We start from the raw sequence: 27,500 nt of genomic DNA, 5'->3' as shown, positions 1-27,500 counted from the left end.
CAATTCATCCCTCTGGCAACTGAGTCAGACCCTACCATCTGGGCTCCTACCCTAATGAAGAACCACTTAAAGGTCAGCTCATGAATATGTGCCCGCATGACGAGCACTCCGTAGACTGAGCAGAACGGTCCTGAGGGTTTCTCTGCCGTTTCGCAACCACTCTGATTAACCCCGTGATGGGTTGAGTGCTGAATCGATGGATGAGTGAATGGATGGACAGATCATGGGTGAGTGAGTGAATACATGGCTGGACGGAGGTTGGGTGGACGGATGGATGGATGAATGGTAGAATGGACGACTGTTGTCGGCTGAATGGATGGATGAGTGAATCGATGGATAGATGGATGGGTGAGTGAGTGAATACATGGCTGGAGGGAGGTTGGGTGGACAGATGGATGGATGAATGGTAGAATGGACGACTGTTGTCGGCTGAATGGATGGATGAGTGAGTGGATGGATAGATGGAGGGTGAGTGAATGGAAGAATAGATCGAGGGAATGTGAGTGAATGGATGGATGGATGGATGTTGTTGGGTGATTAGAAGGATGGATGGAGGGTGTGTGGATGGATGGATTGATGAATGGGTGAATGGACGACTGGTGTTGGCTGAATGGATGGATGAGTGAATGGATGGTTAGATAAAGGGCAATGAATGGATGTATGGATGGAAGGATGGGTGGATGTTGTTGGGTGAATGGATGAATAGATAGGTGGACAGCTGAATCACGTTTAGATGGATGGATGTTGGGTGGGTGTATGGGGGCAGATTAACAAGGGTATTAATCATAATAAACTCATAATAACGGAATCGTTTAAGGCTCACCTTGCCCCTGCATTTGCTCTTGTTGATGATCTTCAGCGCGTATTCCCGCCCTGTCGTGTGCTCCACGCATTCCCGGACCACCGCAAAGTTCCCGTCGCCCAGCGTGCGGCCCACCTTGTAGCGCTCCGATATGTAGGCTGGAACAGCTGGAATCTCAGGGACCGGGGCCTCAGCTGTAGGGCAGGGGGGGACACTTTGAGGGTGGAGGCAGTGGAGAGGAGAAACCAGGCCAGGCTGGGGAGCAGAAGCTCCGATGCCGATGTGTGTCACGGTCCGTAAAGGTGGCACTGGCTGAGCGCTGGAACATCGCAGTGCTCCTCACAGATGTAGCCCGATCTGAAAGTGATCGGCTCAGATGTCCTCAGATGAGGTTCTGTGAATGTTATTAATACACAGATACCCTCGGGGATTCGTATTCCAAAGAGTTTTACCACAGGGGTCCGACCGGGGCCGCCTGGGAAGTCAAAGCACGTCCCATCGTGATATGTGCGTCTTCGCTCATTTGTCGACGTTGCGAGTGTCGTGGTTTAACAGTGTGCGAGGATATCTAATTATTTCAAAAGCGTTCAAAAACCACTACCTCACCGATGTTCCGCACAGGCCGTGGATGTTTTATGGATCATAGATGTTTTAGATGAATCGCCTGACTCAAGAGTCAGACCCAGGGTGTTTTTTCTACCTAACGCGGAGAGAGAGAGAGAGAGATGGAGACGGTTCCGGTCAGGGTCTTACCTTCAAGAGGAGACCCCCCACAGTCCTCCATTGAGTGACACGCCTGGACGGACGAAACAGAATCGGAGGAACCCTGGGAGTCCTGACGAAGACAGGGGGGGGGGGAATTCAATCAAACGTGACACGTGTGTGTGTGCGTGCGTGCGTGCGTGCGTGCGTGCGTGCGTGCGTGCGTGCGTGCGTGCGTGCGTGCGTGCGTGCGTGTGTGTGTGTGCGTGCGCGCGCGTGTGTGTGTGTGTGTATATCGACCTAAAAACGAAGCCTGGTGGTAACCTGACACTCCCGTCCACAGACCGGATCAAATCGCTCCTAAGACCCTGATGTCTGGTTGTCATGGAAGCCCGGTGGGTAGAGAGGTGCTGATGAGGATATACTTGTTACACACACACACACACACACAAGCATGCACACACACACACACACACACACACACATAGGTGCACGCACACACACACAGACACACATGCACACCACATACACATATAAACACACACACATACACAGACACACACACACACACACACACACACACACACTCACACTCAAACTCACACCCGGCGCCGCTCCAATGACCTCTTTTCACTTCCACCTCCAACGAGGGAGCACGACGATGTGAAATTGGCTTTATTCATTTCGAGATTTCGGCAGCGCTGGTCGACTGCTTGGGGTGAAAGTTAATCATCGTCTCTCCGCGGTGGGCCTAACATAATGCAATAGGACTGTATCGCTGGCTAAGGCTCCGTGACAGAATGTTACCATATTAAATATAATCCAAAGGTCATAGATTAGGTCTATGTTAGAATGCACATTATGCACATAGGATGGTTGACGATACGTTTTGATGAGATTGTTTGAAGGAGGAGGGCTTATCTAATCAATTTGAGAGCAGTGGCAATATTTGTACCTACTGTTTTGCTGTTATTTTAGATTGGTCACATTCATTTTCTGTGAAATGGGTTAAATTGTTTTTTCGCTCAACCTATTCTCTACAAAGGGATGGGAGTAGCCTGCAACTCCTATTGTACTCCAAGCTGGGTTGTTTTTGAAAAACAAATGATTATTCTGAGTTTTGAATCGGCCCATTTTTAATGCTCGTAAACCGACCAATAATCTGGATGGGGATAAACTGACTCCCCACACGTCATTGGCTTCTAAACCCACCTTCTGCTAAATCTTATACTGCCATTCTTTGTTTTTTTCCCCCTTTTTTTTTACATCCATGTCAGTAATGAGCGAGGCCTGCGTCTCTTTACCACCATGAAACAATGGGCCCTGTTTTATTCGTGTTATTTCTGGTGTGTCTGAAGCTCAGCAGTCACCGCCACTCAGCAGCTCTTCTAAACTCACCTGAAAAAAAACAACTCTGGGAAGCGGACGCTCTTCATGTTTTATGTAACGTTCCCGTGGCAACCGGACACACTTCGACCACAAACAACAACAACGCAATATTTTTTGTTTTACGGTTACGTCGCAGCCCTGAACTCCCCCCGTGCGTCCATTTGGCCGCGGTATTAAATCCGTGCACTGACTCATGTTACCTCTCCTCACCTCTGAAGCCCCGCTCGCTTCTCATTTCCATCCCTCGGTCTACCTCTTTCTTCCTGCCATCAAGGGAAACAAAATACTGTTGCTATAGAAACTGCCAGGGAAGAGCGCAACCACAGACACTTCCAGTGAAAAGAAAGAGGCCCATACATGGTCATTTCCTGTCTGTTGCCGCTAGGTGAGGTTCTAGCATGGGTTCCACAGAACGTTGCGTTCCGAAAATGTTTTGCTCGGTGTGTTTGTCGCTCCGCGTAGGACGAGACGTTAGGTAAACCAGAACGAAAACCGACGGAGAAGATGGACCATGAGCCACTCCAACTGTGTGTGAGTGTGTGGTGGAGGATGTTGAAGTTTGTATTTGACACCGCGCAACATATTCCTGGCAGTGGCGTCGCTTCAGGGGGGATGCTGGTTGAAAACCCTCCCCTGAAATATGGAAGCAAACACAAAATGAATGTTTTAAATTACTTCCAGTGTTGAGAGTATTGCGATCCGGGAAGTACATTTTCGTTTTGTATATGTGAATCGAAATGGGCCTTGGGTTATTAAATTGAAAAATAATTTTAACGATTTGCATTTGCAACATATGCTGTCAACTAAAAGACTTCTTGAAAACTGACGTAACGCACATCAGTAAAGCAAAGGAAAAGGAATATAGCTTCATATTCCAAATCCGTCCCAATTTATTCCTCTGAAAACTTATCAACACTCCTTCCACAGCCATAATCAATCCCTCTGTTTGCCATGGCTGCCCTTAACTGACCCTGACTGAAAGCTTCAAAAGGGAAAATGCATTTTGAAATTGCAATCGATCCCAGCAAAGTGTTTTAACCTTTAGTCCTCACCATAGGCCATTGAAAACCGCAATGGCAGTGTTTACTTGTGTTTAACATGTGCTGTGTAGACTGTAGAGTATCGAATGGCCAGCATATGTTTTTCTGCCTATTCATTGCCCTTAAAAACAATCATTCTTATTTCATATGTCAAAGCAATAACCTGGCATTTCTGGTCTGCTCTTCTTATCGCCATGCAGGCTTCTGCGTGACATTTGTGTGTGCGCCAGTGGGTTGATTCTGCTTGTTCTCTGATTTCCTGCTCCTCTCATGATGAGATAAGGCGATGGCTCCTCTGTTATTGTGCTGTCTAGACGGATGACATTCTCTCCCTCCCTCCCTCTCTCTCTCTCCCTCTTCATTGTACTTCATATCTCGTCGTTAGTGTTTGGTTTTAATACTCCCTTTTAGCATGGCAGCCATTTTTTGTCGGGTAGAACGATTTCATCTGGCGCCGGCGCACAGTGGTTTAATAAAGTCTTAAATAAACACATTTGTTATTATTTAATACTTGTTATCCCCCGGCCCCCTCCCTCCCTGCCTTCGACTCGCGGATATGGGGATGACATTCTAATCACCGGGGAAATTGAATTGTGGCAGAATAACAGAAATGTGATTAAATGCTTCCGGAAGAAAATGCTGCCTACTGAAAATAATTCGGGGATAGAATAACAAAAACATTGAGAGTGATCGGCTGGGGATTGTGTGGTCTGCATTTTTAAATGAATGATAAATACTCATACTATTTTATGAGATTCCAATAAAATGTGAGGATGTCAGGTTGGAGTCAAGATGATTGTGTATTTAGCAATATTGCATGTGTATACACGCACACACACATACACACCCACACCCACACGCACACATACAAATGAATAAAGACAAAAATAAAACACAAAGGTGGGCACGATCTAAAATGACGATGAATTTAATGAGGACACAATCAGATGCTGGGTGATGACATGAATCAAATAAATACAAACAAAAGACAAACACACCCTAAGAGCCGGCGGCGACACAGTGGGAACCAGTGGCATTCCGTGGCTTCTACTGGGATTAAGTCTAGTCCCAGCACCACTTCATTGCTTACAACGGGCAGCCAAATGGCGAGTTTAAATTCTGTCAAATTGATTATTGGAAGAGACAGTATTGATCTGCCGGAGAACCTCTCCCTGGGAATGCCCACTGAGTCCCAGTATGCTGCGGCCGGTCTTATCAGCTGGTGTTTCCAAAGCAGGACAAAAGATAAACGGAGAGCTTCTAATGGCAAAAAACACAAAGCATACAATCTGAAGTATACAGCCAAATACAAGCTTTAATCACGAACACACATCAAAGAATGGAAACTGTTTTCCCCCTCAGGACTCACGTCGTTTTCTTTAACTTTTTTTGTACACACACATCGACACATGCTCACACTGGAACTGAACACAACTGAAAACCTTTGAAATATGAAAACATATTGAGGGGTGGGGGGGGCATCAATTCAATGTTACGGATATAAATTGACCGACACAAGGAGGGGTTGGTGTGGACAACAAAGTCTTTTGCGCGCGCGCGCACACACACACACAGACACACACACACACACACACACACACACACACACACACACACACACACACACACACACACACACACACACAATACAATAACCTAACTGTAAAGTAAAAAGGGAGTTTGAAAGACATGCAGCTAGGTGTTATTTTCATACCTGCCATTGAACAGATCCTACACAGCCTTGCACAGTTTTCCTTTCAAGCAGTGAATGTGATAAAGTATCGAGCAAATCTGTGAAAAGGTGACCCAGCCATCTCAAACCTTGCATCTCGCTCCTTGAACTCTAACCATCGCCTCAGAGCCGGGGGGGGGGGGGGTTCCTGAAGCATCTTCAGGCAGCAAAGTCTAAGCTCATACCGAACTGTGCAGGGAACGCATTTACATACAATGAAGTGCTTCTATACTGCATCGTCCCTGCCACGCTAACATGTGCGGGGATGAATGATTCATGTCTCGGTAGACGGGGGAGGGAGCTATAGAATACTAGTGTGTTGGAGAGAGAGGGAGAGAGAGAGAGAGAGAGAGGGTATAATGCCCGCCGCAGGGAGTGATGAATGGAAACTATAGATAAAGAAATATTGCAAAGCATGTGTCGGAGAGGAGGGGTTATGTTCGGGAGGACGTGCGCGGCATGCATAGAGCTTTGATTTATGTGGCCGATAAATCGTGGAAATGGGTCAGTCTGGTGTGTCGCCAAACGTATGGAGAAATCTAGGGTGTATCTCGGTTGGGGCGCTACCAATGGAAAATGGTTCCTGCCTGTGTAGGGTAATTGTGAATGCATGCGTTGTGTGCAAGCATCCATGCACGCAGGGTTTGTGTGTGTGTGTGTGTGTGTGTGTGTGTGTGTGTGTGTGTGTGTGTGTGTGTGTGTGTGTGTTTGTGGGCTACGGAGCAAGCACTTGAGACAGGATAGTGGTTAGAAAGCATGGCTTGGTACAGTTCAAGGCCATGTCTATGCTCCATTCCGGGACCCTGCTTCGAATGGTGAATCTGGGAATGGTGAATGTGTCCGGAAAATAAACTTTAACTTCGAAAGCTTGAAATTGTTGCTTTGCCTCGTCTGCAGTCGTGAATCCTTACGGTTTGTTCTATGACCTACGACCCAGATGTCCCCAAAACCCAGATGTACTCACAACGATGGATCAAAGGGAAAGGGGGCTTTTTCAATCACTTGACGGTTAAAGGCAAATACTTTAAGAGTAGGATTCAATGTGTGTTTGCCTGGCGTCCGTGCGGGTCTGTGTATGCACGTGTTCGTGTGCCTCTACTTGTGCACGTGTGTGTATGCGTGTTCAGAAAACAACATGGCAGGAGACAGATGTCAAACTGCTTTGCTACCAGCGAGCTCCGGCTGCACTTTTGAAAAGAAGATTAGGATTAAAAATCGTCCAAAAATGTGCTGAACTTCTCGCTGTGGGGCTTAACAGCGCTCATTCACGATGGGGACTGACGCTGCCTCCAAAGTTACTGGAGGGAAATGAGAGACGCGTGGTGGGGGTTTGGGGGAAGGAGGGAGGGAAGGGAAAGTGTGCCAAGTGGGAAGGAAGGCTGAGCGTGGGGCATGGAAGTGAGACGGCCGAGTCTCACTGCGGGAGAGAAGAGATAATGGCCGCTGAGCTCGCCAGGCGGTCTTCGGCTAAATCCCTCGATTTGTGTGCTATAAAACGTCCGAATAAAACTTTAGAATTACCATCCACCACCACCACACCTCAAAAAAAGGCCATGATTGCTGAATGCTGTCGGCTGAGGGGGGGGGGAAGGCTGTTAGGACAGGGCAGGCTTGTGTTAATGACAGTAGAGGATGCGATGGCAACAGGAAGTGAGTGCCGCTGTTCTCGCATTATTCGCCCGCCGCCTGAATGCTAACAAGCAAGCACTGCGGCCTCGCATTAGCGGCTTGCTGAGTCTCTGGTGTACGTCGGGATGTGCTCTGTGCGTATTGGACGCCTCAGCATGGAAATGGTGTTGACTGCTCCATGATGAGTAAATAATTGTAATTAGGTGGATTCATTTTTCATTCGAGAGATGGAAAAGGGGCTTTAGAGAGAGTAAGAGAGCGGGAAGAGGGAGAACGGGGGGGGGGGGAGGGGGCGGGAAGGTGGAAGGGGGTTGTGGACAGTTTGTGTGCCTGCCCACTTGCTGTTCCACTTCCAGACAGCAAGCGATCCGGTGTGACCCATTTCCACAGCACAGGGTTCTAGGGCCTTTTGGGGCATCTCTCTCGCTCCATCTCTCCATCTCTCCATCTCTCTCTCTCTCTCTCTCTCTCTCTCTCTCTCTCTCTCTCTCTCTCTCTCTCTCTCTCTCTCTCTCTCTCTCTCTCTCTCTCTCTCTCTCTCTCTCTCACATTAGCTCTCTCGCTATTTCTCTCTCAATCTCTCTCTCTTGTGCACACTCACATAAGCTCTCTCTCTTTCTGTATCACGCACGCACGCACACACACACACACACACACACACACACACACACACACACACACACACACATTCGATCTCCTCAATCCATCAGGGACCCCATTAAGGCCGTTCAGTGTGTTTCCCTCCCTGACCCATGGATCACATACAGGCTCATCGATGTGTGGCCCCCCTCGGCCCTGGAGCCAAACACTCTGCCTTCAATCAAGGCTGCCGTCACACAAGATATTTAGGAAATAAGCTACGAAGGGGAACACATCCACGTATGTTCACGAGGTCATGAAACGCGGTTGGCTTAGCTCAGGAGGTAGAGCCGGGTTGACTTTGTAACCGGAAGGTTGCTACTTCAATCCCCGGCTCCTCCTAGCTGAGTGTCGAGGTGTCCCTGAGCGAGACACACTAACCCTAACTGCTCCTGACGAGCTGGCTGTCGCCTTGCTAGTTGACTCTGCTGTGAATGTGTGAATGTGTGTGTGAACTGAAATCACTTTGGATAAAGTGCCTGCGAAACACCCTCAATGTAAGTGCATTCCTACGGTGGACATGAGGGTTGAGGATGAAGTATGTGTGTGTCATGTGTCCTGTCGTTCTGAGGGACAACCTTCCTAGAAAGAGACCAGTCGAATGTTTGCAGTGTAGTGACTTATACTCTGTGGCAGAGTTTCCCTGCGTTCATCTAACATTTCTATGGGATCAAGTGTACATTGAAAGCAGTGCCACTTGTATACATGCAAGTGCAGTCTCTCTCACACACACACACACACACACACACACACACACACACACACACACACACACACACACACACACACACAATCTCTCGCTATACCTTACAGTTCATACCAACTCAATAATTTATCACATTTATCATGATAATAATCACAGAACACATGTATCATTTGTCATTATTCCCTCTGAATTGCACGGCCATTTCCCCTCTCAGAATGGAAGGCGGAATCCACCTCCAGAACACAACATCTAACGTACAACCGGTCGGCATCAAAGAGATTAGATCATTAGACTTTTTCTACTCTACTCCACAAAAAAAAAAAAATCGAATAAAACATATTGTTTGGGGGTAGCGTATCTCAATGTATATATAGCCAATCACAGTGATGTTGGGGTCAGGGGACAGAGGTCAGGGGTCATGGCCCCGGTGAAACACTAAAGATGGTGGACCGTAGTTCTCTCCGTATTCTAGTGGACTCTAAGATGAGCTTGGCCTGCACTCATTCAGAGCCATGTCCTTCTCCTGAGGACACAGAAGGGTTACACGTAAGGTGTGAAGGCTGTGTGTGTGTGCGTGTGTGTGTGTGTGTGTGTGTGCATTGTACACTTACCCTCCTCCTGTTCAGGCTACCTGGGCTGGTGGGGGAGGGGGAGGGGGACTTCCTGGAAAGGGGAGTCGACAGCTGACTGGCCGGAGTCCCATTCACTAGAGAGAGAAAGAGAGACGGAGAGAGAGAGAGACAGGGAGAGAGAGAGAGAGCGCGAGGCAGAGAGAGACAGAGACAGATGGAGAGAGAGAGAGAGAGAGAGAGAGTCAGACGGAGAGAAAGCGAGAGAGAGGGAGAGATGGAGACAGAAAGAGTGAGCGAGAGAGAGCGAAAGCGAGAGACAGAAAACAGAGAGCCAGAGAGAGGAGAGGGAATAACAGTCTGTTACAGTGCATCCAGATACGCCTCGTCTCCCCTCGTGAGACGATCAGAGGGTCTGCTGTACGGCGGGCTGCAGACGTTGTCATGTCGTTCTCCATTACAAACGCAGACAGACGACGCAGGAGAGAACCGCTCTGGATCAGCAGTTCTTTTCATTAAAACATGACCAATGTTCATTTCTTAAATAAGAGCTTGAACATGAAGCAACTTTAGCCATAGCTGAGCGTATAACAAATTAATCAAGTGAACTTCAGACATGGAAGGCTGTGAGGAGGAACAGCGTTTTTCAGGCCATGGGTTGGGCCCTCACCCTAAACTAACCCGGTTCAGACCTAACGTTGGTCTAAGCCTAACCTAAGCTGGTCCAAACCTAACCCAGGTCTAAACCTATCCCAGTCCAAACCTAATCCTGGTCCAAACCAAACCTAAGCCGGTCCAAACCTTACCCAGGTCTCACCCTTACCCGGTCTAAACTTTACTTGGTCCAAACCTTTGCTTCACGCTGGCTGAAATGTGCTGATTGAACGACCGCTGACCGAAAACAAACCCCCACTTCAGTTGAAGCGAACATTGATTTGGCATTCAAAGTACTGCGTGTGCTCCGGTGTATTTATGGAGGTCTCAATGAAGAGGCCCCCCGGGGCCAAGGGCCGGGCAGTACCGGACCCCAACGTAAAGCCGGTTGAGACTGGCTGGTCTAGACAACACAACAGGTGAACATTTCTATTGATCGGTGAGAGTTGAGTGATGCTGAGTTTCTATGAAAAGCCTGACGATCAATGAGTGACAAATGGCTTCTGCGAGGTGGTCTGAAGTGCACTCAACTAAGGCAGACAAAAGTCACTTTGTGAGGTACGAATCCCGGAGCCACAGTTGGGACAATACAAGAAATAATTGGCGATAATCGAAATACCGAAACCAAAACAAATACCGAGAGAGAGAGAGATCGAGAGAGAGAGAGATCGAGAGAGAGAGAGAGAGAGAGAGAGAGAGAGAGAGAGAGAGAGAGAGAGAGAGAGAGAAATAGATGTACAGAGAGAAAGAGAGAGATATGGCAGAGAACATCCAAAGGGATGGATTTAACATTACGGTCTGCGAAGTGAGGGAGAGAAAGATGACATAACCTTTCACACAAATAGAACCAGAACCAGAACAGGTTTGTCCCTGAATCCTTCTCATTACAGAGGACCTCACATGTCCTTTAGGCCACTGTGTCTGTCTGTTTAGTGTCATAAGAGGCTCCTATATCAAACCCCATTCAAGGAACTAGACTAGACACATTGTGGGAGGTTAAGGTCAGGGTATTCTTAATTTTCCCTTTGAATCTGTGACTGATTTGAGAATGAGGATTAACTGGTAATTTCGTAGGAAATAGGCGTTATAAAAATAGGAAATAATGTTTCTTGCTATTCTCAATGCGCCCCTTGTATTTGTATCTGCTGTCCAAAGGAAATAGCTCCAAATGTACTTCATGACTTCAATGTTAACGGTCTACTACACTGGTCTGAATTACCTCCACCTACAACATTCTCTCCGCACCAAAACACACCGAAGCTGCTCTCGATGCATCATCAACATCCTCTCAGAACAAAGATAGATAAATCGATGCTCCTCTCTCTGCTGTGTGTCAGAGACTGTGCGAGCATTAGCATATTCATATTGTATCCTACATCCAACTACATATAGCCCTTCTCATCATCTCATGACTCGTTCTACAATACTGTGTGTGTGCACTATCACCATGGCGAGATATGAATCATCTATATGCCCACAAACCGAAAATAACAGTTATCTCCTATAAAAGCAGCTGCCCTAGTAGTCCTTTGAGTTATTATGTTGACCTTGATATTATAAAGAATCGCGTTCTCTGCGTGCGTGCGTGCGTGCGTGCGTGCGTGCGTGTGTGTGTGTGTTTCGATATAACCGACCAGGTAGCCCCTTCATCAGCCTACACTCCAAAGTGGAAGCAGTCCAATCGTTTTGATTCAACTTTCCTAACGATGACAGCACAAACCAGAATAATAATGTGTCGGAAAAGTCCGAAAAACGCTTCTAACAAATTCTGCCACTAACGTCATCAATCCCTTCATAAATCAGATAATCCGAAAATCCGTTTCCTGAGCGATCAGATATGTGGATCGTTCGCGGAACCCGTTCATTGATGAATGGACTCATCGCCCGCTGACGCTCCGACTTACAAGCCTATATGTTGGGCTGCACCTGCTCTCCACTCCGATACCCAACTATCCTCTCCGTCCTCATCGATGACAACCAGCCATTCAATGTACACAACTACAATGACAGGCAACCGGGTGGGCAATGAAATCATGATCCGATCAGGGAAAAAAAAAAAAGAGCATCCAAACATGAAGCAGTCACACGGAGCGAACTTCCCGTCCATAAGCGATTAATTCTACGAAAAGACTACCGCGACATGATACGGTGACATCGCTCAATAAAGCCAAGGTAGTTCGATTCTTACCTTCCACTTCCAGCATGTCGATAAACACAGTGATATTCCTTAAAGCAAGAGGCAGACGACGGCAGCAGGTCCTGATTCGCTCCACGCCCCGCAGTCTTCTACTAGCACTCTGCTGCTGCTGAATGAGAGCCGAGCAGAGCCGAGCGGAGCCGAGCCCAGCGGCGCTACGACGGGACCGGGCTCGGCCAATAGGCGGAGAGGCAGCCTGCGCAAACTCTGACGCGCAGAAGGGACCGTGTGGTCTACATAGCCGCAGCTTGAGCCGCGGACGGAGGCTGAGATAAGGAGGCTGCACATTGGAATGCAAATCAGCAGAGCAGAGTGATGGGAACCAAGGGGCCATGGGTTTAGGAGGATGATATATACAGCGGTGGTGCTGAGAGGGGAGGGCTGTGCCATTACACACATCAACTTCGGTGAATGTGATGTATGCACGCTGTATTCTGTTTGTAAAGGGGTATCGTCGATGTATTCATTACATGATTACCCAACGTGATGATTTATTGATGCAATCAGGATTTTGCGAGATTCTTCTTCTTCTTTGTCTCATATTCACAAGTACATATGAATTAGTCCTGCTGCGTGTGGGGTTGTGATAAGTAGAGTTAATGTATATGAGACATCTATAAATGTATTAAAAATAGATAACAATTAAAAATACATATGTATGAATAAAAACAAGCAGAAGTGCATTAGTGGGTATGCATGGATTTTTTTCTCTTATAAGCCGATCAAACATTATTTCATTTTTAGAATTTATTTGATTACATTGTCTTGTTGTTTCACACAGAGGACAGTTATGTAATCCCATATATTGACGATATAAGAACTGGGGCGTTTCATTAAAAAACATGACATTTATGTTCACGTCTGTGCAGACTCCACACATCTCAGCTCAGTCAACTCTTCATAATTACATTCAAAGGATTTCATTATCTGTTTGATAGTAAACCTTTTGCGTTCAAGGTTTGTAAATACTACCGCGGTTGACTAACTAAAAGTGGAATACAAGTCAATTTGAAGCTTCATTATACACATTGATGGTGTTTCATAGAACTACAGCAAACAAAAGGGATCCGGTAAAATGGCCCAGACTGAAGCCAGCCAAAATGGTGACAGTCAACTTTTAATACAACTTTCATGGTATCAACCATGTAATGTCGTGAATTTTCTATTTCACACTGACTCTTTCTGTCTCTCTGTCTCGTCTTTCTCTATCCCCCCCCCCCCCCCCACTCTCTCCCCCCCACACACAAGCACTCAATAGATAATACGAGATGGCAAATCAAAATAATATCAACGATTAATATCATTCTCAATTTATCTTCAATGAAAAGTAAATCAATAAAAACTCTAGCAATTGTACCCGCTACACAAGTTCAGGAGGATTCTAACCGGGGTCCGTTTCATTGAATCAACGAATCCTACGTGGCTATAGGCTCCGACACTCAACACTCAACGCACGGAGCCCAATGAGAATCTGCCATCCGCCTAATGAGGCCCCTCTCAGCCAATCAGCATGAGGCGATGACCTTCAGCACCTAGGGGGAATGCCGCGCTGCGTGCCCAGTGCTCTGTGGTCCCTCTGGCCTCCGGCCTGGCTGCTCGACGTCACTCAGGCAGACACATGGCTACAGTGAAGTGGTGGTTGTTGTGCTGGAGAGAGGCCGGACCCGCCGGGGTGAACACAAACGGGCCCGACGCCAGGACACCGCCACGGAGGTCCGGCAGGATTAAGTGCGGTGAGGCAATCGGAATACCAAGTAGCGTTAGCGTAAGAGAAAGCAATCAATTATTTCTTCTGTCTGCCCTTCCTCGGGACTCACAGCGAGATATCTTCAGACGCCCAGACGCTGCTTTCCCCGTCAATAGATTGCAATTAACTCAGCGGGGAGCCACATTCAAATTGGAGACTATTGACAAGAACACACACACACATACACACACACACACATACACAAAGGACAGACAGACACACAAAAACACAATAGCAACAACGACAATAATAACACAAAGTGTTGCCGGGAACTGTTGCATCTGCTGCGGGCAACCACACAGGAAGTCACGGCCATATATGGACATTCCAGACACATGCTCTTACAGTGCCACGTTCCCATGGTAACCCAGACAAGTCGGTATCATTGTCTCGGTTTCTGCCTCGGACTCCCCGTCTCCCTCTCCTCTGGCCGGCTCTCTTGGCGACGTGGAACGATGCCCATCACATCTCTGAGGACCATAACATGGCTGTCGGCTGTGCCTTTTGGACAAAGTCTGCTGAGCCTGTTTCTCTGTGTGTGTGTGTGTGTGTGTGTGTGTGTGTGTGTGTGTTAGAGCGTGTGTGCGTGTATGTGTGTTTGTGTGTTTGTGTGTGTCTGTGTGTGTGTGTGTGTGTGTGTGTGTGTGTGTGTGTGTGTGTGTGTGTGTGTGTGTGTGTGTGTGTGTGTGTGTGTGTGTGTGTTAGCGGGTGTGTGCGTGTGCGTGTGGGCGTGTGTGTGTGTGTGTATGCATGTGTGTGTGTGTGTGTGCGTTTGTGGGTGTGTCAGGTAAGTTGCTGGCCATTGCATCACCTTCAAAGCCTATAAGGGGGCTGACGTAAACTCAGACCCCATAAGAAGCTGATTCCAAGCTGCGGAATGTACAGGTTTCCCTCATCTGGCCCCCATTCCCGGACCCCATTTAGCTTAGCGACAGAAGCTAACGACACTTCCCAGTCGGAAGGCCGCATTCCTTACTAATGTTGCAGCCCTAATCTCCCCATGATTAGATTCTAATATTCTAATAAGAATCGTTTCATTAACTCTTCTCTGATCACGGTGCTGTTACGCGATTAAACACCACGGCCGCTCGTGATAATAATAATGGTGATAATAGTAATAACAACAACAGTGTTCGGTTGCCGTTGGAAACAGGAAGAGCCCAGCAGACATTTGGATGTGTGATATTGGTATTCATTGGTATGTCTGGGGGAGATTGTCTGGGGCTGCAGGACTGACTCACCCCACTCTCTCTCCATCGCTAGTCCCCTCTCTCTCTACCGCCCTCCCTCTCTCTATCTCTCTCTCTCTCTCTCGCTCTCTCTCTCTCTCTCTCTCTCTACCGCCCTCCCTCTCTCTCTCTCTCTCTCTCTCTCTCCCCCCCTCACACGGCCCAGTCTACGTTTCTCCATCTGTCTTATTATAATCCATATGCAGAACACACACAAACACACACACACACACATGTATATACAGTGATATATATAGTGATGCATACACTGCCATCTATATGCTATATTGACACGTGCACCCCCACACATACTCACACACACACACACACACCTCTAACGGTAGTGCTAGTTTGAAAAACACGCTTTTTTTGAAGCCACATTGATGAAATAATACTGAAGAAAACTCATTAAGAACTAATGAAACTAAAGCACAACATTCTCACTAGGCCGGAGGACACGCCTCTGCAACACATAGTCAAGACAATCACGCCCACACACACATCAACACACACAAAGGCACGCACACACGAGATGTTCAGTTCAGGGTTTAGAAAATCAGACATTTAAACATGCACTCAAATACACACAGGCACACACACACACACACACACGCGTTCATGTACAAACACACACACACACACACAATCATGTACACACACAGACACACACATGTATGCACACACACACACACACACACATAAACACACACACAAACACACGCACGCACACACACAATAAGCAAGCCGGGAGAAAAAGGAACCGAGTGAATGTTTGTTGAAAAGTGCAGAGGAAGAGGGGAAAGGGGAGGGTGAGAGAGGAGGGCGAGAGAGAGGAGGGTGAGAGAGAGGAGGGTGAGAGAGAGGAGGGCGAGGGAGAGGAGGGCGAGAGAGAGGAGGGCGAGGGAGAGGAGGGTGAGGGAGAGGAGGGCGAGAGAGAGGTGGGCGAGAGAGCGGGGGGCTGAACTCACCGGAGACGGGGGACTTGCTGCGGTGTGGGAGTGACCGGGGTCCTCGGCTCAGCACGGCCGTTATCTTCCCGTAGGTCACCGGCTTCATGACGCGGCACTCTGGGGGGCACAGAGAGGGGACATCCCATCAGATAGGGTTGCAGGTAGACTGTAGCATGGCTGCTGCGGCAACAGTAACAACACCCCTACACCCTAACCCAGCCCAGACCCGAGGAGGAGAGCGTTTAGGTGGTGTGATCGACCACTAAAAGTGTAAAATAACCGCAACATATCACAGAGGGACGCCTTCGCAGTGCAATGCCAGGAAAATACCCCTCTCGCTGTTTAGAGTGTTTTGCACTTCCCCGAAGTCCGAAACGCAGTCAATAGGAACCGTCGTCGCGACGTGAGTGGCTAGGTGTGGCATTTTCTGACGCCGAATGCACACCTCGATAACCCTTAATAACGTAGTTAGAAGTGCATGACCGATTTCTGTTGTCCATCGCTTTCAATGAATCAAGGTTGCTCTGTAAAAGGTTAATGAAATGATCCAAATCTCAAAGTGAATCAACTAAAACCAACACTAATACAACAGCATAACGAACAGCCGTGCCATGTCCTCTGTACAGTGTGTGTGTGTGTGTGTGTGTGTGTGTGTGTGTGTGTGTGTGTGTCTGTGCGTGCGTGGGTGTGTGTGTGTGTGTGTGTTCCCTGTGACTGATGGTGAGTCTTGATGGGAGGACAGTGTGTCATAGAGTGATAATTAGCAAGATGTGCGGGATGTCTCTCTGACTCTCTCTCTCTCCCCCCCTCCCTCTCTCTCCCCCCCCTCTCTCTCTCTCTCTCTCTCCCCCCCTCTCTCTCCCTCTCTCTCTCTCCCCTTCTTACTCTCTCTCTCCCCCTCTCCCTCTCTCTCTCTCTCCCCCCCCCCTCTCTCTCTCTCTCTCCCCCCCCCCCCCCCTCTCTCTCTCTCTCTCTCTCTCTGGCCTATGGCTGATTCATTTAGTCCTTTGGTATAACTGTCACTGTAAGTCCTTCCCCATTTGTCGTGTTTTGAGCACAGCTCATCTCCTGTCTCTCTGTCACCGTGCGGAGAGTAAACTCGGCCTCAAGGCGTCTATGAAGGTCCCGCCTCCCCTGACAAGCTGTCAATATGAGCCTCCATCCATCTCACCGTGCACATGAGTGTGCATGTGGCGGTGTGAGACAGAGAGAGACATAGAGAGAGAAAGAAAGACAGAGAGACAAAGATAGAGCGACCAAGAGAGCGAGAGAGACAGGGACAGACAGAGGGACATAGAGAGAGAAAGAGAGAGAGAGAGAGAGAGACAAGGACAGAGAGAGAGAGAGAGAGAGAGAGAACGACAGAGAGAGAGACAGAGAGACAGAGAGAGAGACAGAGAGAGAGAGAGAAAGAGAGAGAGAGGGACACACAGAGAGACAGAGAGAGACAGAGCGAGAGACCGAGAGAGAGAGAAAGAAAGAGAGAGAACGAATTGCATTGTGAGAAACGGTGGGGGGGATTGAGGAAATAAGAACTGAAGGCAAGAAAGAAATCATCCATATTGAAATGAGATTGTAGGAATATAAATGTAAGGTTGGTAGCCAACGCGAACTCTGACATCGGTCAGAACGAGGCTCGAGGAACGGCTCCGTGCACGTAGGAGGATGTGTTGCCGCCGGTTACAGAGAGGCTGGGGTTTATCATGAACCTGGGGGAGAACCATTAATGGGAGCAGTCAAAGGCTATTACTCACCACCGATAAGAGGGTGGGAGACAAGTGAGAGAGAGAGAGAGAGAGAGAGAGAGAGAGAGAGAGAGAGAGAGAGAGAGAGAGAGAGATGGGCCGTCTGTGTGGACTGAGGCAAGATGCGTCAGGATATTGAGGGGAAATGGTTCAATGAATTGAACAAAAACTACACGCCAAAGCCCTTTGCATATGATAAAGTAGTGAGATGAGAATCTGAATGAAAACAGAATCAGGCTGCAAAGCCCGGTGGTCTGTCTAAGACGTTGACACAGAGGGAAGGTAGGGAAGGATAAAAGGCAGGTCCGCAGGCATCACAGAACAACCCCTATAAGAGAGGAGGACCCTCAAAGTCATCCAGGGCACCCAGGGGTGTGCTGGGGCATTAACGCAGCAGGGGTTCATAGACATGGATAGGCGGCCATATTGGTTCACTGCATCAGGTGATCAGATTCAAAAAGCAACGCAGTGGAGCTCTGTGGTGTTGAGGTCGGGAACTAAACACAGTCGAAAGAAAGAGAGAAAGAAAGAAAGAAAGAAAGAAAGAAAGAAAGAAAGAAAGAAAGAAGAGAGAAAGAGATAAAGAAAGAAAGAAAGAAAGAAAGAAAAAAAGAAAGAAAAAGAAAGAAAGAAAGAAAACAGATAATACAACTATATCTATTAAAGAAATACAAATAATGTAAGATATAATATACTTTCATTACCACGCTTCGAAACAGAATCTGCGTCATTATCAGACTGAACGACCGGAGGTAACTTTCCCTAACAACTCGGCGCAGTGGATCAGCCTATTAAGGCACAGCGCATAATGAGCGTGGCTGGAGGCCACCCCCCTCCCCCCCACCCCATCAGGGGGGGTCCTTGCAATCGTACGTATTGCAGGGTCTGCACACACGGAGGGTGGGGGGGGGGGGGCAGCAGGGGACACAGAAACCCAGACTGCGGGGGCCAGGAGTCAGAACAGGAGCTAAATGTCAGCGCTGATTGTCAGGTGGAGACGGGCGAGGGACACACTCACCGCTCTCATCCAGCATGAAGTCGTCCTGGTACCGGAACTTCTCCGGTCCGCACGCCACGAAGATGTCCTCGTCGCCGAAGAAGTCCTGCAGACATGTGACCTGGAGAGACAGAAATCCAGTCACGGAGTGGACTAACGTTGTAAAGACAATCATTCATATCCATGTATTTGTTACGTAACGTGTGTTTGTGTGTGTGTGTGTGTGTGTGCCGCCGTGCGTGAGTGTGTGTGAATGTTCACTCCACCTGTGTTTGTGTGTGATGCGATAGACTCGGATATATTTACACCTCACACCACACTGACTCAGGCACTGATCCTCCTCTGCAGATGTAATCTATTTTCAGTAGGAAGTGCATGTGCGCTCGCTGTGTTGAAATGCACGCCGTGCTCCTGCTAGGTTTGAATGGTATCATTATGCTTTCATCAGTTGTATATTGAGTGCGAAAATAATGGAGTGTAATATGTGTGAGTGCGTTTTTGTGTATTTGTATGCGTTTGAGCATGGTTTGATGCAGGCATGCATCTGTGTGTGTGTGTGTGTGTGTGTGTGTGTGTGTGTGTGTGTGTGTGTGTGTGTGTCTGTCTGTTTCCCCATACGTTAATGTATAAGTGAGTCTTATCTTCCTTACGGCAAACAACCACTTACTCAGCTAATCTACTGTGAACTTTCCTTCCATTAACCTAAACAACCGGAGGCCAGCCATCCCATAGTTTCCCATCCTAAAGTATCCGCTCTCTAAAGGACATTTCGTGGTTGGCGGCAGCGATGGATGTGAAGTATGTGAGAGTTAGGGAGTTTATTCCCATCGCAAACTCATTTGGGAGGTGAGATGTTCATGAGCTGTTGTTTTGCCTCATCATTACACAAACACAAATGTGTTGATATTACATTTCCCCTGTGATGGGAGTCAATCCACTCAGATTATCCGCCGAAACAATCAGCCCCCAAATGTGAAATGGTCTAAATCAACAAAATCCAACGCCAATACAACAGCATAATGAGCAACACTGTTGTATCCTCTGTGTGCGTTTGTGTGTGCGTGCGTGCGTGAGTGTGTGCACCTGCATGTGCATGTGAGTGCGTGAGCATGTGCACATGCATGTGAGTGCGTGTGGGTTTTCATGTGAATATGAGTGCGTGCATGCATGTTTGCGTGTGTGTGTGTGTGTGTGTGCAAGTGCATGGGATGCATGTGTCTCTGACGATGTAATCATCATAAGGAACACCTGATGTCTTCACGTCTGATGTGTGTTGATGTGATTTGATTGATCACGCTGCGTTTGAACCTTTCACACATCGAAGACTCGGACACGGATGTTAGTCCGTTAACCGTCTCTCATATCTCCGTTTCCCGCCGGTAAACAGGGTCGATTTACGGTAAATCAAAGACAAGCCTTCATCTGAATAGCTTCTATTGTTGAATCCCAGTAAAAGGTTCAGTGTAGGAGACTTAGAGACTGAGTAGACTTTTATTGAGGTTCCAAGAAAACTTCTAAATGAGAGTCTGCGGATAACAGTGAGCACAAGTCAAACGTCTTTATGTGAGACCTTGGCTTGGCTGAGAGAATGACTCATCTGCGGAGAACCAACTGTTTGAATAAATTACAACAACAGGGTAGTTCACTGAATATAGCTGTGTGTGCCCTCGAACACCCCTCTGGAACACATCAAGGTAGATGAGCAGACCAAAACAAATCGCGGTCTTTCAATAAATAATAACCATATGACAGCATTAAAAAAACAACACAAGTGGTGCATCATCTGTGGGCAACACATCTTTCAGGTTGCCTAGCACAGTATATGCCGCTATACTACAAGCTGAACCCACGTTGAGCTGAATTGACTAGAAGGAATGGAAACATTCAGGCACCATTACACGGCCATACCCTCTTCCCTCTTAGCTCTAAACTATTCTGGTCCGAGAGGGATATGTGGAGAGCAAAGCAGTCAGGTGAATGTGTGTGTGTGTGTGTGTGTGTGTGTGTGTGTGTGTGTGTGTGTGTGTGTGTGTGTGTGTGTGTGTGTGTGTGTGTGTGTGTGTGCGTGCGTGCGTGTGTGTGAAGCTCTGAGTCAGACATGACTGCTTCCTGAGCCCCGGCAGTGAACACGGTGACAGGAGGATCCTGCTGCCGGCTTAGTCAGCAAGGAGACATTTTGGGAGTCTGGGGCCCTTTGAAGCTTCACAGCCCAAGATAGATAGCCCCACACAGTGTCTGGAAACCATGGGGGAGAGGGGAGAGAGAGGGAGAGGGGAGAGAGAGGGAGAGGGGAGGGAGAGAAGGAGGGAGGGAGGAGAGAGGGAGGGGAGGAGAGAGGGAGAGGAGGAGAGAGAGGGAGAGGGGAGGGAGAGAAGGAGGGAGGGAGGAGAGAGGGAGGAGAGGACAGGAGGGAGGGAGGAGAGAGGGAGGAGTGGAGAGAGGGAGACGGGAGGGAGAGAAGGAGGGAGGGAGGAGAGAGGGAGAAGAGGAGGAGAGAGGAAGAAGAGGAGAGGAGAGAAGGGATGAGAGGGGAGAGGGAGGAGAGGAGAGAGAGGGGGTGAGAGGAGAGGGGAGGGGAGGAGGGGAGAGAGGGGGATGAGAGGAGAGAGGGGAGGAGAGGAGTGATGGAGGTGTGGAAAAGAAAGGAGAGGAGAGAAGAAGAAAAAAGTAGAGAGGAGAGGAGAATATAACAAAGGGAAGGTCGAGAAAAGCAGGGACACAAAGAAAATAACAAAACAGGACAAAAGATTCAAGGAGAAAATAGGAGAGGAGCAGAGAAAGGAGGAGAGAAAAAGTGCGGGTGGAGACAAACAGAGAGAAGGACGGAAGAAGAGGAGAATGAGAAGAAGGAGAACGAGAGAAGGGCAGAGTGAGAGAAGGAGGGGCGAGGAGAAGTGCCCCAAAACGATCTGTAATCACGAGAAACGAACGCACATCAGCGATAACAGCCAACGGACACCGTTCACACACCCTCTGACAAGTGAGCACAGGAGCTCAACACAGCCACTAGGAAAGGGTGTGGGGACTTTTGTTGCCATGGCGATTGTGCCCCGGTAGGAGTTGAAGGTGTGCCCCTAGTGGCGGACACACACACACTTCGGTTCCCAGCTTGAGGCTCTCGTGTTAATTAAAACACACACTGAGATGCACAGCAGCCAAACCTGGCGTTCGCACATCGTGGAAAGTACACGGTGAGGGCTTTCTATTTCCATCCATGCCTAGTTTAGTCTAGAACCAGCAGAACATCGTACACGGGGTTATTTTCAGTGCTTCCCAAGAGTGATTCTTGGTCTTGGCAAAGTAGACGATAAACAGAAGAAAGACACCCAACTCCCCCCCCCCCCCCCCCCGTCGACAAAAACAGATGGACAAGCATCTGAGGCTAATGAGGAGGTTATCTGAAAGGAAAAAGAGAATATGTAATTATCACAGCAACATCTCAAGGGAGAACAATAACATGGAGAGAATGGGGGTGTGTGGGAGAGAGAGAGAGAGAGAGAGAGAGAGAGAGAGAGAGAGAGAGACGGAGAGACAAACACACACAGTGGAGAGGAAGCGATCCATTTCTGACTGATGAATGGAGCGCATCTCTCTTGCAGAGAAATAACAAGCAGTGTATCTGAGGTCTCTCCTGTTCGACATGGAGAGAACAAAACTGGCTCGGTTACACAACAGCTCACCCCCCGATTCAACGACAACGAAACAGAGGAGCGAGCGAGAGGCACCGGGACAGAGACAGACAGAAAGAAAGAGAGAGAGGGAGAGAGGAACACAATCGTGAGAATACAAATAAGAATAAGAATTGTACTGTGGTAGGCCTGGGGTATGCATGAGAGAGTGAGAGTGTGTCTCGGTTATTGTTTGCGCATAGAAATGTGCGTATAATGCGAGGTCTGTTGGGCATTCCTGCTGGAAAACAGATGCTCCCGCGCAGATGAGAATATCAAATCGAGGTCACGCACACTTTTTTGGGGCATTCAGGGATAAGGTGACGAAGCAAAAGCGTGTGACTATCTGAATAACAGCTGATAAGCTGTTCACAAACGCTGTTCTTAAGATGGACTTTAAATGTTATTTCACTGATTTGTTTGCTTTTGAGTTATTTTAAATAAAAAACATTTCGAGCTGCAAATAAAGTTAATATTATTATTATTAGTGGTAGTACTAGTGTCAGAATTGTATCAGTATAGTAGTACTACTAGTAGCAGTATAGTAGTAGTAGTAGTGGTATTAGCCATAGCAGTATGATAGTAGTACTAGTAGTAGTACTAGTATCATCAGTATAGTAGTAGCAGTAGCAAAATGTAGTAGTACTAGTAGTATCATAAAATATAAAGCAGAAGTAGCAGCAGTTTGATTAAAACCATTGATTAGGTATTACCCACAGGGCCCTAGAGCAACCTCTAACCGAGCTCCCCCCCGCCCCCGGGGGCCCTTCCAGACGGGGCCCTGTGTAATGGACCGAGGCGTTACAGGGCCGCTCCAATCTGCCCATGCATTTAACTGAAGCCCCGGTTGTGACTCTGTGTTATATAACATATTGGACTGTTGATTTGTGTCTGTTAAGGTATATGGTGATGCATGCATGTTGCATGAAGTGTGTGTGGGATTAAATAAATACATGGAACAAGTCTCAAATATTGATCCCACCTTTTGCGTATTGTCTTAAATTGTCAATGAATACATTTTGTGAAGGCAGAGATAAAGTCACTTCTCAATCCCTTATGTGAGGTGCGTCTGAGCTTGGGTTGTCACTTGCTCCCGATCTGAGAAGTGATTGCATAACAAGCATACCGGCAACCCGATTGTGAGAGAAATAATTGTGTTCTCCAGTCGCCATCTTGTGTCAATTCGCTGAACAACGAGAGTGCCATCTTCTTTCTTTTTAATCTCGTTGCCTTTGTCTTACTATTTTCTAACACTTTCTTTGCCAATATAGCCGTTTTTTATTTGTTGTATTGTCGCTAAGACAACAATTACAGCAGATGATATTCGCAATACAAAACGGAATATTTGAAATGTACATCCCCGCAGTATTCATGTACGACACAAGGGGGCGATGCTCCCTCAAAGTAAAAACACTATGACGAGACGCCGTTGGTAGCAGTGATTTTAGTATGTTCTAATGCACAACTGTCTAGACTACAATCATGATCATAATTGAAAATTGATTGTATCAAATAGACACACACACATACACAGCGGCCATAGAGATGCTCCTATGAAACTGGGCTTTTGACCAATGACATCACAGAGGTTATTTGATTGGCTGTTGTTTGCGTGTCCGTGTGAACTCAGAGTGGCCTGACCGCAGCTAATACCGCAGGTACTATGCATAGATATGAACACACACAGACACTCACTCACTCACTCACACACTCACTCACTCACTCACTCACACACTCACACACTCACACACTCACTCACTCACTCACTCTCACACACACACACACACACACACACACACCTTCCAAACTCTTTGTGTCATTCGCGTGTGTCATGCCCCTAGGGCCTGAGAACTCAATTGAAAGCAGAAGTCTTATAGGAGCTTGTGTGTTCACTACTTCAAACGCAGCTCTTCAGCCTACACACATTTCATACATATATATTTCCCATTCATGTCCTCTGCTCATTCTATCTAAAGCAACAGTGTTTATTTATCGTCCGGCACAGTTGTGTCAGGGCAGATAATAATGATGCGTTTGAAGTCATGCATCCAAAACGATGTGGGTTGTTTACAGAGCGAAGCGAAAAGCCGTTTTTGGGTCGCGTTACAAATATGATCCACAGTTGGCGCTTGGTGTGCTTTCGGTTTTAGACTGTAAACAAACTGAGAACCAGGCAGTCTGTTGTTGCACAGCTATGATCATTTCTTCTCTCTCCAAGTTTTCACAGACCCCTTCCCAAAGAGACAGGCATGGGTTCAGTAGATTGGCGCTGTCCATGGTGCTGAAAGAACTGACGCTGATGGAGCTATTCTGCAGCATCAGAGTTGACTTGCATAGGTGGAGAAACAATATGGAAGGTTTACTCAGAGGTACAAACTCTGGTGTCTTACTCGCAACTCTGCAATATCTCGGACATATGAAGCCAAGTGCAACTTCATACATTCATTCAGTTTGATTACATTAATGTAAAAGTGAAAGTGAAAGTGGGAGTAACAATGCGTTCCCTTTGGCTCTTCGTATCAGATGCATCTACTGGAAATGTGTCCTTGGCTAAGGCGCACAGCCCTTTATCGACATCACCAGTACTAACTCAATAACAACACTGAGGCAAAACGATCGATCCAACCTCCAATTAATAATTAGTAATTCCATGGGTGCAATGAGAGAGAGAGAGAGAGAGAGAGAGAGAGAGATAAAACACTGAATGGAGAACTCGGCATAGAGGAGTTTAGGAAACCGTTTGAAAACTTCCAGAGAGCTGAGTAGGCGTCCTCAGTAAAAGTCCCGGGCCAGAAGGCAAGCTATCATCCTGTTACCTAACCTCCCACTGTCCTCAACTAATGTTGCTCCATGGAGGTATCTCTTCTTTGGCTGGCAGAGAGTAGAGAGGGAGAGAGTATGTTTGAGGGAGAGAGAGAGAGAGAGAGAGAGAGAGAGAGAGAGAGAGACATAAGGAAAGACCTGCATTGAGCATGAGTGAGTGAGTGAGTGAGTGAGTGAGTGAGTGAGTGAACCATGTGTGAGTGAGTGGATGCGTGACAGGAAGCAACAGCGAGCATCGAAACGTGTGCACGTGTAGGGGGGGGGAGTGAGTGATGGAATGAACATGTGAGAGACGACATGATTCAGTGAATGCGAGCGTGCGTGTGTGTGTGTTGCTGTTCTGGAAACATCTGTTATCAATAGACATTTGGCAGGGGATCCTTTGATGAATCCAGCCATGTGCAGCAGCCACTGGAGAATCCCTCACACACGCTAATTAGCCTTCAGCCAGACAAGATAATCACTCACTAATCAGCCCCAGTTATGCTGTTTACCATAGCAGCAGCCTTTTACCGGGGAGCTCTGCTCCAAAGGGCTGGAGCCTTGCTTCTTTATGTAATGGGTGTAAATAATAACATTGCCCCACCAACACACCCCGACATGCACAACAACTACAGCATAAGGTCGCAAGCGCGCAGCCACGAGCACACACACATGAGTAGACACACACAACCACACAGCCATACACACACAAGCAAACACACACACATACAGCCATAGACACAAGTACATACACACACAGCCACAAGTACAGACACACGCAAACAAACACACTGTCACACACACACACAAATACACCCACCCAACACACACGCACACACAAATACACACACCCAACACATGCACACACAAAACACACACACACAGACAAATAACCCCCCCCCCCCCCCTCAAACACACACACACATAAACAAAAGTACGTACACCACTCACAGATAGAAATAGTGCTGCGTAGTGGCTGTGACTCAGCAGAACAGCCGGAGCAGATGGACCTGTCAGCCCAGAGTTTCTGCTTAACAGACCCCCGAAACAAAGACACTGTCACACAAAACACTGGTATGTTCAACGGCCGTCACGTTTGAGTCCACTCAGTCGTAGAAGCTACAGCAACAACGACGACATAGCGACGTAGCCTTTCATAACAGAATGAATGTGGAACAGACACTCAAGACAACCTCTGCAGAGTTGGATATGGACCAAAGGAGAGAGAGAGAGAGCGGTAGGGAGACACAGAGAGAGACGAGCAGAGGGAGACAGGGAGGAGGTGAAAATAGAGAGAAAGACAGAGAAAGAGGGAGAGAGAGACGGAAAGAAAATAGAGACAGAGAGAGGGAGAGAGAGAAACACAGAGAGAGAGAGAGAGAGAGAGAGAGAGAGACAGACTGAGAGAGGAAATAGAGAGAAAGACAGACAGATAGACAGAGACAGAGACGGGGACAGAGAAGACAGACAGAGAGAGGGAGGTAGAGTGACCCAGAGAAAGAGCGAACGAGGGGCCAGGGAGGAGAGTCATCTGGTCTCTCTGCAGGAAGACGGTGGCTGCGGCGTGTTCTAATTAAACAAGGACTAAACTGTGGTGGCGGCGCCAGCCTCGCTGCGCCATCAGCGAGGCTGGCGGGGAAGGGTAGCGCATGGGGGGGGGGGGGGGGGGGGGGGGGTCAGAGATGGACAGCGAGGACACCGCATGAGGCATTATGGATGGAAATAGAACCGAGGAGGAGAGCACCAAACGCAAACACAGACCAAACCGAAATACAGATTATGGATGCTTTTCATCCATGCTATTGGGCAGGTTTGTGGTTAACTAGCAGAATAACGCCTTTGGAGGTGCTACGGACACTTCTTTAACGGGTCCTTCTTCCTCCAGCTGGAGGGAGAGGGACTGACCGCTCAAGGACGCAGTCTGAGCTGCACGGAGGTGGAGCCACTTGAAGCTCACACAGACACACACAGAGACACTCGCGGGGACAGGGATATGCCCAGACACACACACACACACACAACAGGGACATGCAGAGGGACATGCACGTGTGCCACGCACACACACACCACACACACACACACACACACACACACACGGACATGCATGTGCGCGCGCACACACTCACACACAAAGTCAGACACAAAGTGTAATGTACAAGCGTGCATGCACGCCTTGCCACACACATTAAACTGTTATTGCCTATATGGGCTACTGCTAGCGCACAACACACACGCACACACACACACACACACACACACACACACACACACACACACACACAAAAGCAGGTCATTTCTTG

At 47.9% G+C, this 27,500-nt stretch overlaps 1 protein-coding gene across 1 annotated transcript in view; it reads right to left on the bottom strand.

The window, feature by feature from the left end:
- Positions 1 to 21,903, bottom strand: part of LOC307077568 (serine/threonine-protein kinase DCLK1-like) — a gene marked incomplete at both ends in the record, with an annotated part of 30,042 nt that extends 8,139 nt beyond the window's left edge. The window contains 6 exons of the mRNA XM_079738997.1: positions 824 to 996; positions 1,556 to 1,637; positions 9,251 to 9,345; positions 16,004 to 16,102; positions 18,749 to 18,848; positions 21,889 to 21,903. Of these exons, the coding sequence (XP_079595123.1) occupies positions 824 to 996; positions 1,556 to 1,637; positions 9,251 to 9,345; positions 16,004 to 16,102; positions 18,749 to 18,848; positions 21,889 to 21,903 (564 nt within the window). The remainder of the gene's footprint in view (positions 1 to 823; positions 997 to 1,555; positions 1,638 to 9,250; positions 9,346 to 16,003; positions 16,103 to 18,748; positions 18,849 to 21,888) is intronic.
- Positions 21,904 to 27,500: the final 5,597 nt, after the last annotated feature.

Source organism: Pollachius pollachius (genome assembly GCF_949987615.1).
Source record: "Pollachius pollachius genome assembly, chromosome: 6".
NCBI lineage: Eukaryota > Metazoa > Chordata > Actinopteri > Gadiformes > Gadidae > Pollachius > Pollachius pollachius.
The sequence above is the reverse complement of the archived record's forward strand: the minus strand, read 5'-3'. Positions and strand labels throughout refer to the sequence as shown.